Genomic DNA, 13,172 nt, shown 5'->3' on the forward strand with positions numbered 1-13,172 from the left:
TACATCCCATACCTACTTACTGCCAGGGCCCATTGAATTATAATTCAATGGGCCCTGCTTACTGCTAGGTGAGCACGGGCTATACATTAAGAGGCTTATCCATTTGCCTCGTTGCTCCTGGGACTCGAACCCGGGCATTTTCGATTGTGAGCCGAGTTTGCTATCCACTACACCACTCGAGAGAGAGAGAGAGAGAGAGAGAGAGAGAGAGAGAGAGAGAGAGAGAGAGAGAGAGAGAGAGAGAGAGAGAGAGCAATAATAAATGAAAAAAAAGGAAATAACAGTTTCTTGGTTGCTTTTACTTTTTTTTTTTTTCCTTTACAAAAGGAGATAACACACGGTCCCTTTTATCAGTCTTACTTTTTTTCAGAGAGGAAGGAAAAACTTGCTTCAGATTAGCTCACATCTGGACTCGAAAACAAATAATAACAACGGTTCTGGAATTTTTAAATGTTCAGGAAGAATATTGTGCCGAGGGGTGAACCTTCCTGTCCTCATTTTTTTTTCAGTTATTTCATTCGTACTTGTATTTATTTATTGTTGCTGTTGCTCTTGTTGCGTGAGTCCTGCTGTGAGAAGAGAATATTTCACGGATAGACGGCCAACACCTATGTCTTTATCATTATTCCATATATCATCATTATCTTTCATATTCCATCTTATTTAAGCTGCTTTTTTTAATGAGAAATTGAATTCTGAATAATTTCTGTTGCATGTACTCACTAGATAGTTTTGAGAACAAATTAGGTTAAGTTACGTGAAATAAAGATGTATTTTCCATTTCTCATTTCTTTTACTCTAGAACTTTCTATACCTGCTTCTATCTCGATACTTTTCTCCAATTTTGCTTTTTTTTCAGGGCTTTCATTGAATGTATGTGTTTGGAGGAGCCGGTTCTCTCATCTTTGTTACCTTATCTAACCTAACTTAACGTAACCCAGTCCTACAGTAAGATATAGGATGTATGACAATGTAAGTGAAGCCAAACACAGTCTCAGCAGGCGACCTTCTCTCACAGGCCTACTTTCCACGCCCATATCCATCGAAGGGCACGCCTGGCCCAGAGCTGCCGTCGGTGACCCACAGTGGCCCGAGGTTCAGATGGGCTTCACTCCCTTCACGCTGGGGAATGACTACGGTATTCTCAGCTCGCGTGTCCTTGGCATTGACAGAAACGTGAGTATCCCATAAGAACATAACAGCAATGGAAGCTGCAAGAAGCCAGCAAGCCTACAAGTGGTAGTCCTGCACGAAACAAACATGCTTACTTACCCACTTCCACTATATACATAATGAATCTCATCCATGAATTTGTCTGATCCTCTTTTTAAGCTTCCTAATGACTCAGCACTAACATTATTTATGAGTCTTTCCCATTCATCTATGATCCTATTTGAGAGCCAGTTCTTTCCTATCTTTTTTTTATTTTTTTATTAACCTTCAGCAAACTTCATATCATCTTCCAACTCTCTCTCTCTCTCTCTCTCTCTCTCTCTCTCTCTCTCTAGTAACACCTGCCTTCTCTCCCTGCACAGTTCTACCACCAGTACTTCCGCGGCCTTGGCGGAATGACAGGCTTCTCACTGGGCCCTATTCTCTCCCGCCCTAAAAGCCGCGGTAATGTCACTCTGGTCACCTCAAACCCCTTCAACGCTCCACGCATCTCCCTCAACTACTTCTCTCATCCCGACGACATACTGACATTCATAAGAGTGTGTGTGTGTGTGTGTGTGTGTGAAGCAAACTATTATCGTCATACAATAAACAAGTAAAGTTCGAGTAATGACACCACACCTTCCTTCCTTCCTTATCTTCCAACATGCAGGCATGAAATTCGCCTTTGAAATTGCCTCCACGCCAGCATTGCGAGATGACTTCGGCGCTCGCTTCTACGACAAGGTGCTGCCGGGATGTGAGGCATTCGTGCCTCTCTCAGACGCTTATCTCGAGTGCTACGCAAGGACCCTTACAGGCACTATCTACCATCCCTCCGGCACGTGCAAGATGGGGCCTGCCTCTGACCCCTTCAGCGTTGTGGATCATAGGCTCAAGTGAGTAACGGGGAAAGAAAAGAAAGTTTGTGGCAGGGCGGAGACAAATTAAAGGAGTTAAGAAAGAGTGAATCATAAGGAAGGGGAATCTTAGGACCATATTCTGAAATGCTTCTGCACTGCACCGCTCCTCCACTATTACACGGGTTTTAACTGAGTTTTCGCGGTTCTAGTCTAGTGATAGACGAAAAAAAAAAAATCTACATAATCTACAAGAACTACCATTGATAACTCGCCTATTTACTTTTGCCACCTTTGAAAACAGTCGTTAATGATTATAGGGCCGTGTATGTAATTCATCTCGGTCGCCTGCTGGTCACCCAGCCAGTCTTCCCCATTACGGAGCGAGCTCAGAGCTCATAGACCGATCTTCGGGTAGGACTGAGACCACAGCACTCCACACACCGGGAAAGCGAGGCCACAACCCCTCGAGTTACATCCCGTACCCATTTACTGTTAGGTGAACAGGGGCCACACATAAAGAGGCTTGCCCATTTGCCTCGCCGCCCCGGGACTCGAACCCGACCCTTTCGATTGTGAGTCGAGTGTGCTAACCACTACACTACGCAGTATGTGTGTGTGTGTGTGTGTTATTTACCATGGTCGCCCGCTGGTCATCCAGCCAGTCTTTCCCCTACGGAAAGAGCTCAGAGTTCATACTGACCGATCTTCGGGTAGGACTGAGACCACACCACACTACACACCTCGGAAAAACGAGGCCACAACCCCTCGAGTTACATCCCGTACCTATTTACTGCTAGGTGAACAGGGGCCACACATTAAGAGGCTTGCCCATTTGCCTCTCCACGCCCGGGACTCGAACCTGGGTCTCTCGGTTGTGACCCGAGCGTGCTAACCACTACACTATGCGGTGTGTATTTACCTAGTTGTAGTTTTACAGGGCCTTGGCTTTATGCTCGTGTGGCCCCGTCTACATATCTACACTTGTCCAATTTTTCTTTAAACTATGCACAGTCGTAGCTGACACCACTTCCTCACTCAAATTGTTCCGTCTCAACACATCTTTGTGGGAAACTGTATTTTTTAACATCTCTCAGACATCTTCCCTTCCTCAGTTTCTTACTATGCGATCTTGTGCTTCTAGTGTCATATTCTTCTTTCAGGATTAGTTTCTCATTGTGTGTGTGTGTGTGTGTGTGTGTAATTCACCTCGGTCGCCTGCTGGTCACCCAGTCAGTCTTCCCCATTACGGAGCGAGCTCAGAGCTCATAGACCGATCTTCGGGTAGGACTGAGACCACATAACACACAACACACACCGGGAAAGCGAGGCCACAACCCCTCGAGTTATATCCCGTACCTATTTACTGATGGGTGAACAGGGGCCACACATTAAAAGGCTTGCCCATTTGCATCGCCGCTTCCCGGGACTCGAACCCGGCCCTCTCGATTGTGAGTCGAGCGTGCTAACCACTACACTACGCGGTGTGTGTGTGTATTTACTTAGTTGTAGATTTACAGGGCCTGGGCTTTATGCTCGTGTGGCCCCGTCTCCATAACTACACTTACCCAATTTTTCTTTAAAACTATGTGTGTGTGTGTGTGTGCGCCCATCCTCATTCACCCAACACTGCAAGGGTTTTAACAAAGATCTTAATTCCACCTGCAGGCTGCGGGCGGTGCGGGGCCTACGAGTTGTGGACGCCTCTATCATGCCACAGATCACCTCAGGCAACATCAACGCGCCCACCATCATGATTGGGGAGAAGGCGGCGGACATGATAAAGGCTGACTGGAAGACGTCCTAGCGCCGTTCATAATCACTCCATCCCACACCTCATGGCGAGGCTCAGGCAGCCCTTGCAAACACTCAGGAAGTTACTTACGAACTTTCTCTCTTTCTAATTAACGCAAATCCCAAGCGAGAGCCTCCATACTAGTAGTAGTAGTAGTAGTAGTAGTAGTAGTAGTAGTAGTAGTAGTAGCAATAAATGATGATAATAATAATAGTAATTAATAATAATAACAATAATAATAATAATAATAATTATAATTATAATGATAATAAAGCCATCAAGTGCAAATTCTTTTCACAAAATGGAATCGTCCTGGAATCTGGAAGAAAATTCCACATAGAAAACTGGATAAAAGAAAATATAAAATAATCTACCCTTTAATAATACACACACACACACACTTCACAAGCCAGAGGACCGGGGTTCGATTCCCCGGCCGGGTGGAGATATTTGGGTGTGTCTCCTTTCTCGTATAGCCCCTGTTCACCTAGCAGTGAGTAGGTACGGGATGTAAATCGGAGTTGTGACCTTGTTGTCCCGGTGTGTGGTGTGTGCCTGGTCTCAGGTCTATCCGAAGATCGAAATAATGAGCTCTGAGCTCGTTCCGTAGGGTAACGTCTGGCTGTCTCGTAAGAGACTGCAGCAGATCAAACAGTGAAACACACAAAGAAGGGCCCTTATGATGAGGGAACACTTTATCATCACTACACACACACTATATAGTTTCCCTGTCAGGTTGCCCAGGCTCACTTTGTATCCCATAATTTGCTGCAGGCAGTCAACCTCTGTTACATATTCATTGCCTTTACACTTATCTCCATCATCTTCAGGCGGTAGTGACTTGTGTCACTCATGGAAGCACACACAAAGCTGACGCTGAGGCATCTTTAACCTACGAGCTTCCTGCTGAAACAACTGCAGTCTAACCCGTTTTGCATGAAGCGGCTGTTTTACGTTACTAGTCTTTTTTTTTTTTTTTTTTATTTATACGCTGTGGGGTTTTCACGGGAATTTATGGGCTAAAGGGGATATCTTTTGGGGTACCTCCTATCTCAAAGCCCACCCGCTAGGAAACCGTTGCCCCGAGTGAGGAAGCCCAACCTTCACTCGGACCGTGGACAGGATTCGAACCCGTGCGCTAGGAGACCCCTCGGTCCCCAAAGCACGCATGGTTCCACTGTACCACGGCGGCACCAATATATGAGAAATATATGAGAAATTCCTCCAGAACTGAGTTTATTTACCTACATGTCTATTTTCATTATATATATATATATATATATATATATATATATATATATATATATATATATATATATATATATATATATAATCAATTGCACGGGTAGTGCACAAATCTGTTAGTTGTATAGACAGTCTAGTCCACACAGCATCACAGCCTCGCCACGTGGGGTACTGCTACCACGTGGTCCCCTCATTATTCACTTAATTATAGAACTATAAAGTGCTACGTAACTGTTGCTAATTTGAAAGTTTGCGCTGGATAGACTGAATGAACTGACTGGCTAAGCTATATCCAGCTGTTTCCCTCTTCGCCCTAAAAATTATCTTGATGAAAGGCATTCGTGCTTCTGCTGCATTCAGTACCACAGCCATACAATAAAGCCTACGTACCTGCTTTGGGGCAGTCTATGCCTCCACAGTCCACTTCTATGCAGCACCTCAACTTTGGAAAGTGACTGTTGCCACTGAACCTCGTTTCCCTGCCCACACAGGTTCGGATCATGGTATCATATTCCAAAACATTTCAGCTCTAACAAAAGATTTTCAAGTGTTTCCTTGGTTCCAAAGATAATTAATTGGGAAAATATCCATGAAAACCCGATCCATTATCTCTGATGGTCTTTGAAAATATTTGTGACGTGATCCCAAAAGTATAGGAATAGGTATAAGGACCAAAGATGCTAAGTCTGAATTCGGACACAGACGAAGTCAAAGGAGCGTATCAGTACCAGCCGATCTTCAACACTCTTCAAAACAATAATGCAGCAAAAGTATATATTATATGTTGCATAATACTTTCATGAAATTGATGTTTTGTCTTTTCCTTTAAAAATTCCATCTCAATTATAATAAATTTATGGTGTCGTAATCTTAGGCTACTAGATGTGTATGTACTTACAAATAAACAACGTACAGCAAAAAAAAAATAAATAAATAAATAAATAAACAAAAAATAAATGAATAAATAAATAAATAAATAAATAAAATAAATATAAATAAATAAATAAAATAAATAAATAAATAAATAAATAATAATAATAATAATAATAATATTCACGGGACCTGGATATTTTAAATGCAACTCACTTTAAAAATACATCAAAGTCAACTCTTAGAATCATGGTAATGCATCAAATACTACGTAGGTTGAAGGGAGCACTGGTGGCATTATAAAGGAAACCTTTCATGGCAGATATTCAAAGTGCGCAAGACCAAATATCTTGGTTTTGAACAAAAACACACATTAAAGAAGTTTTTACTAAAGTTAATGAAAACTGGACAATAAAAAAAATGTTTTAGTTATCAGAGAGAGAGAGAGAGAGAGAGAGAGAGAGAGAGAGAGAGAGAGAGAGAGAGAGAGAGAGAGAGAGAGAGAGAGAGAGAGAGAGAGAGAGAGAGAGAGAGAGAGAGAGAGAGAGAGAGAGAGAGAGAGAGAGAGAGACTGTCAACTGCCCAGTGATTTCTTCAAACATAATTTCAGCTAATGGATGTGTGTCAAGAGAAAATTGCGAGTCACTCCAAGCAACAAGGGCATACAGGTGTCACTCTTCACTACATTGCTTCCTTTGAAAGAGTCTCTTCCATTACCTTCTCTGAGAAGGTGCATGGTGCACAGCACAGCACATCATTGTTTGTGAAGCACTGCTGGCCACCGTCGGCTCATGCCATTACATATTTAACATGGCATCGCAGCATGGCATCGCAGCTACAAATCTGTCATTATGATTAGAAATCAGGATAGGACAAGGAATCATGGGTTTAAGCTTAATAAAGTTGGAATTGAAGAAAATCAAGTCAAATTATTAATGCAAAGTCTGTAGAGTTTTAAAGTTCATGTCGGCATATTAGCTTCTTGCAGCTTTCCTTATCTATGTTACATTCTTGCTTTCTAGTTCATCATCCACAACTGAATAAAATCAATTGGTAATACAGAATATGTCTCATGTTATATGTCATCTACCAAAAAAATCAAGTTAATAATAATATGTTGTCCAACAAAATTAAATGACATGCATCAGATCATGTTTCGAGTCTCTCTCTCTCTCTCTCTCTCTCTCTCTCTCTCTCTCTCTCTCTCTCTCTCTCTTCATGAATAACATGTCTTTAACACAGCTATTATTACAAGTTCTGGAGAGATAACTAGATAATATATCATATGATAAGTGGGAATGAGCAGGCATGTTTCATACATGGATGGTCATGTGTAGTTCCAATTGCTTCTTGCTGCTTCACTTGGTTTCTTATGTTCTTATGGTGGGTAAAAAAGATGCACACAGTGTAGTCTGACAATAACACATATCACTTGCTGGAGTGTGGCATTCACAAGCGTTTTCCACAAGCTTCTGTTACTCCTGAACAATCACTTGATCAACATTCTCGTAGTCAACAGCCACCAAAAAATTCTGGGTACTACTTGAATGCCAGGAAATAACAAAATGAGATGCATGATTGTTAACCACATAATGCATCTATTTAAAACACACAAAACCCAATTCAAACACCACTTAAACAGTGCAAACACAAATTTGTGGTGCAACCGACATTACATTCCAGTAACCATTGGGCATCAATATCCACACTTAAGTGAAGCTCAGTCTGTGGCTAAGTTAACTGGCTTAGCCACAGATGATACCTAGTTGAATAAAGTAATTCTTGAATGTAAAGTGTGTGTCCCTGGAAACAGCCACGAATGTTTAGATTACAGTAATGCTAAGAAAATTCCTTAGCAGCTACTTTAGTGCCACAGGGGAAAAATCCAAGAAAGGTGAAAATGTGAATAAGGACAAAGCAGAGCATTTGCTTAGAATTAGAGATTACGTGTGTAAGGCAACTTAAAACTATGCAGTATGTCATGTTTCATTAAATCTTAGGCTGTGTCTGCATTGGTTATCAAGAAAATGAGTGGGAATGAAAATGAGTGAGGTCAGATAAATCTGAGTGGCTACATTAGAAGCAATTTGAGGAAGGAGTTAGCATGGCATCAGGTTTACACCTGTGTTGTGACTGACAGTTGTTGAAACTTGACACATGACTGACACTGTCCTTCCCCAATGAACTACCAAACTCATTACAAAATTTGTTGTATGTAGCCATACCCAAAAAAAGAATTAAAAAGAGAGAGAGAGAGAGAGAGAGAGAGAGAGAGAGAGAGAGAGAGAGAGAGAGAGAGAGAGAGAGAGAGAGAGAGAGAGAGAGAGAGAGAGAGAGAGAGAGAGAGAGAGACCTACAATATTTGAGATAATTTGTGTTAAGTAATTGCTATACCAAGAAAAATCAACCTTCAGGCAAACTTTCATTTGATACACAGTTTATTTATCCTTTATCTATATGCACATGTATACTCAAATGTCTACATCTACATACATGCACATGTATATTTACATGTGTACATGACCTGGTCCAGCCATACTTTTGCCCCAAAGACAGCTTCCCATGTCCCACCCAAATCCACTAAAGCTGAAAACACTACATTATCTTATTTGTAAGTATGATTTACCATTTAAATCTTCATGGCACAATATACCATGACTATCAAGTCTATCAAGGTCACATATATGGTAGACAGCTTTGAAACATGGATGTAAAACAGAAAATAATGAGCATGTATTTTCAATGGGTGGCTAGTACGTAATGGTTTGGGTGTAAGGGGGGGTAGGGGCAGCAGCAGACTAATAGTGCTCTGGCTTCACTTTTGTGACGTCATGACGCCTCCACCTATCCAACCTCCTTGGAGGTTATCACTGATGAAATGTTTTCATATGATTCAGAGAAACTGCTGCATTAATTTTTTCTCAAGCTGGATTAATCTATATATTTCCTTAATGCTAAATATAATCTTTAAGGTAGGCATTTAAAATTTTCTGACTGTTCCTTACTCACAGGAAAAGTGGGAATACCTAGAAATGTTAAAGTATCTACTACTGACAGTGTCAGACCCTAGCACAGAATGTGGACAAAAGTTTTTCTACTTTTCACTTGAAAAGAGTTACCAGTGTGTCATTTGTCATGGTGTGGAAGGGGTTGGGACTGAACCTAAGATGTAGGGACACTGGTGGTGTGGTGGTGGTGAGCAGTTGAAGGCCTCAGTAAAACGTGGTTCATTCTGAAGTACCACCTTCACCCTGAAATGTTAAAGCATTCAGTAGTCAGCCACTTCTTCGTGGTGAGTGCAGCAGTACAGAAAGAAGTTGCTACAATGAAGATGTAGAAGCAGTACAAATGCTGGTAATAGAAGTGTAGTACTATTTGTGGAGGCATTAAAAAAATATAAGTGTAGCAGTAATGATAAGATACTAGTGTTATAGAATGTTGCCGTAAGTAACATGAACGCTCACCACAAACTGGAGGGCAAGTGTTCTTTTTCCATAATGGGCAACATGTGGATGTCACTGGTGGCAGTGCAGTGGACCTGTGGGTACAAAACAGTCTCACTTAAAAGCTAAGAAGACCATGTCACCCAAGAGGGCTCAAATTCTAAACCATAAAACTTTGAAAAGAAACAATTTGAATAATTTCTAAATTTTGGTGGAATTGACATAGGAAGATGGTACCGCCCTCACCCAACACAAGATGCAGGTTCTGCAGTTCATCATGCACAGCAAAATTTGTCTTTGCTGAAGGATTATAGAATGTTCCTGGATTTCAAGTTCACTATTTACTACAGTTTAGTACTCAACACAATACATTAAATAGAAAAGAAAGAGGAGGGTCCAGTTAACGTAAGAGGTGTCTTGACACTCCTCTTTTGAAAGAGTTTAAGTCATAGGCAGGTGGAAATACAGACACAGGTAGAGAGTTCCAGAGTTTACCAGTGTAGGGAATGAAGGAGTGAAGATACTGGTTAACTCTTGCATTAGGAAGATGGACAGAATAGGGATGAGAAGAAGTAGAGAGTCTTGTGCAGCGAGGCCGCAGGAGGGGAAGGCATGCAGTTAGCAAGTTCAGAAGAGCAGACAGCATGAAAACAGCGGTAGAAGACAGATAAAGATGCAACATTGCGGCGGTGACTTAAAGAATCAAGACAGTCAGTTAGAGGAGAAGAGTTGATAAGACGAAAAGCTTTAGATTCCACCTTGTTTAGTAAAGCTGTGTGTGGATCCCCCAGACATGAGAGCCATACTCCATACACGGGCGGATAAGGCCCTTGTACAGAGCAAGCAGCTGGGAGGGAGAGAAAATGGACGAAGACGCCATAGGACACCTAACTTCTTGGAAGCTGATTTAGCAAGAGTAGAGATGTGAAATTTCCAGTTTAGATTTTTAGTGAAGGATAGACCGAGTGTGTTTAATGTAGAGGAGAGGGAAGTTGAGTGTTATTGAAGAAGAGAGGATAGTTGTCTGGAAGGTTATGTCGAGTAGATAGTTGTAGAAATTGAGTTTTTGAGGCATTGAACAAAACCAGGTTTTCTCTGCCCCAATCAGAAACAAGTGAAAGATCAGAAGTTAGGCGTCCTATAGCATCTCGCCTTGAGTCATTTAATTGTTGTTGGGTTGGGCGTCTGTTGAACGCTGTTGAATAATGCAGGGTGGTATCATCAGCATAGGAGTGGATAGGGCATTGAGTCAGATTTAGGAGATCATTGATGAATAATAGAAAGAGAGTGGGTGATAGGACAGAACCCTGTGGAACACCACTGTTGATAGTTTTAGGGAAGAACAGTGACCGTCTACTACAGCAGCAATAGAACGATCGGAAAGGAAACTGGAGATGAAGGTACAGAGAGAAGGATAGAATCCGTAGGAGGGTAGTTTAGAAATTAAAGATTTGTGCCAGACTCTATCGAAGGCTTTCGATATGTCAAGGCCGACAGCAAAGGTTTCACCGAAGTCCCTAAAAGAGGATGACCAAGATTCAGTTAGGAAAGTAAGAAGATCACCAGTAGATCTGCCTTTACGGAAACCATACTGGCAATCAGAGAGAAGGTTGTGAGCTGATAGATGCCTCATTATCTTCCTATTAAGGATAGACTCAAAGGCTTTAGAAAGGCAGGAAATCAAAGCTATAGGGCGGTAGTTAGAAGGATTGGAGTGGTCACCTTTTTTAGGGACAGGTTGAATGTGAGCAAACTTCCAGCAAGAAGGATAAATAGAAGTAGAGAGACACAGATGAAAGAGTTTGACCAGGCAGTGAGCGAGTTCGGAAGCACAGTTTTTGAGAACAACAGGAGGGACTCCATCCGGACCGTAAGCCTTCCGAGAATCAAGGCCAGAGAGGGCCAGGAAAACGTCTTTATAAAGAATTTTAATTTTAGGGATGAAGTAGTCAGAGGGTGGAGGAGTAGGAGGAATATGCCCAGAATCATCCAAAGTTGAGTTGGTAGCAAAGGTTTGAGCGAAGAGTTCAGCTTTAGAAAAGAAGAGACAGCTGTAGAGCCATCTGGATGAAGTAAAGGAGGGAAAGACGAAGAAGTAAAGTTGTTAGAGATATTATTGGCTAGATGCCAGAAATCTCGAGAGGAGTTAGAATTGGAAAGACTTTGACATTTTCTATTGATGAAAGAGTTTTAGTAAGTTGGAGAATAGATTTGGCATGATTACGGGCAGAAATATATAGGGCATGAGTTTCAGCAGTTGGATGGCTACGGAACCGTTTGTGAGCCGCCTCTCTATCATTGACAGCACGAGAACAAGCAGAGTTAAACCAAGGCTTTTTAGCTTTAGGGTTAGAGAAAGTATGAGGAATGTATAGCTCCATGCCAGAGAAGAAAGTATAAAGCATGAGGCAAGAAATCTCATGCTCAACATTCAACAATCCAACCTATTATGCAATTTCTTTTCACACCTTTAGCACTATTTTCATTATTCTACTTTGTCAGTTCACAAATAAAAACTGAAGACAAAAATAGGCAGGAAAGTGCAGTAGTGAACCCAAGAAAGAATCACAAGAAGGGAGACTGACCACTCAGCATGCCATCACTGTTGTGGCGACAGTCACACTTCCTTACAATACTGAGCACTGACAACACATTTCCAGTCTCACAAAGGTAGAAGAAATAACCAAAGCATTGAGTACAAACAACTCATTTCAAGCCTCACAAAACAGAAGAAATTTTCAAATTAGGAAGATATTTATGACAAAGAACTGCAAAACTGCTAAATTTAGAGTTTGTCACCAGACATCTCTAAAGATGTGTTAAAATCAATTTGGCAAGTATTAAATGCATTGCATCAAATTCCTGTGTAACAATAGACATGTAATTGAAGGATATTGAGAGAGAGAGAGAGAGAGAGAGAGAGAGAGAGAGAGAGAGAGAGAGAGAGAGAGAGAGAGAGAGAGAGAGAGAGAGAGAGAGAGAGAGAGAGAGAGAGAGAGAGAGAGAGAGAGAGAGAGAGAGAGAGAGAGTGCAGAAAGAACAAACACTTTGACATGTAAATATTCATATTATGAATATTTACATATTCAGCAATCCATCTCAGTTTTACATGACAGTACGTACAATAAGTGATCATGGCTCCAGCCTTCACTACACTATACCTTTGTGATGTCAGAATAACAATGAGCTAAGTGCTGCCTTGAATTTTGTTGTATCACTTGAGTTCCTTACCTGAGCAATCCGAAGAAAGTACAGCTGTAGGGGATTGAGGTCCAACCAAGGCAGCTGTGGTGGATCAGGTACAGTGTAAGCTGCAGGTGTTCTTTTTCCCTTGTCCTCTTGCCTCCTAGAGAGTTCTGATAAGAAAAAGGTGAAGCTTCACGAAATAAGGCCCTTTCTTATATATATTTTGAGAAAGTTATGTTATCTATGTCTATATACAATGTATGATCATAACAAGTCACTATACGTACAAGTTATTTACTTTAGGAATTATCATTTCTAATGTTACGAGATACATATAATGATGGTTCAGACTGCCTCACATCTCGAGTTTCTCTCCATAATTTGAAACATTCTAAAAAACATGGATGTCCTGTCCTTAAAGTACAAATTCAGAATTTTGGATAAAACAGGAGACCAGCTATAATAAACTAAAAGTGGTGAAAGACTAACCATAAGCCTCCCATGCTAGCCGCACTGCCCCTGAGCCAACCAGTACCTCATTGAGAGGCAGTCGTCCCAGCTGCCATATCACACATGTAAAAAAAGGTAAGAAATTGTTACCAATAAAGAGCATTAGTGATG

General features: G+C 41.4%; 2 protein-coding genes across 4 annotated transcripts in view; one reads left to right on the forward strand and one right to left on the reverse strand.

Moving 5' to 3' along the window:
• LOC123520172 (glucose dehydrogenase [FAD, quinone]-like) overlaps window positions 1-4,278 on the forward strand; it is a 29,580-nt gene extending 25,302 nt beyond the window's left edge. Inside the window, exons 10-13 of one of the 2 annotated variants that reach the window (XM_045282179.1) lie at window positions 1,019-1,176; window positions 1,536-1,713; window positions 1,826-2,051; window positions 3,681-4,278. In XM_045282179.1, the coding sequence (XP_045138114.1) occupies window positions 1,019-1,176; window positions 1,536-1,713; window positions 1,826-2,051; window positions 3,681-3,819 (701 nt within the window). In that variant the 3' untranslated portion in view covers window positions 3,820-4,278. Of the gene's footprint in view, window positions 1-1,018; window positions 1,177-1,535; window positions 1,714-1,823; window positions 2,052-3,680 lie in introns of both variants that reach the window. The other variant, XM_045282180.1, reaches the window with a different exon arrangement.
• Window positions 4,279-7,500: 3,222 nt separating this feature from the next.
• LOC123520174 (membrane metallo-endopeptidase-like 1) overlaps window positions 7,501-13,172 on the reverse strand; it is a 42,157-nt gene continuing 36,485 nt past the window's right edge. For both annotated transcript variants that reach the window (XM_045282188.1, XM_045282187.1), the window contains 4 exons: window positions 13,041-13,110; window positions 12,597-12,721; window positions 9,387-9,460; window positions 7,501-9,173 (listed from right to left, as the gene is read on the reverse strand). In XM_045282188.1, coding sequence (XP_045138123.1) covers window positions 9,056-9,173; window positions 9,387-9,460; window positions 12,597-12,721; window positions 13,041-13,110 — 387 coding nt within the window. In that variant the 3' untranslated portion in view covers window positions 7,501-9,055. The remainder of the gene's footprint in view (window positions 9,174-9,386; window positions 9,461-12,596; window positions 12,722-13,040; window positions 13,111-13,172) is intronic.

Source organism: Portunus trituberculatus, chromosome 46 (assembly GCF_017591435.1).
Source record: "Portunus trituberculatus isolate SZX2019 chromosome 46, ASM1759143v1, whole genome shotgun sequence".
Classification (NCBI taxonomy): Eukaryota; Metazoa; Arthropoda; class Malacostraca; order Decapoda; family Portunidae; genus Portunus; species Portunus trituberculatus.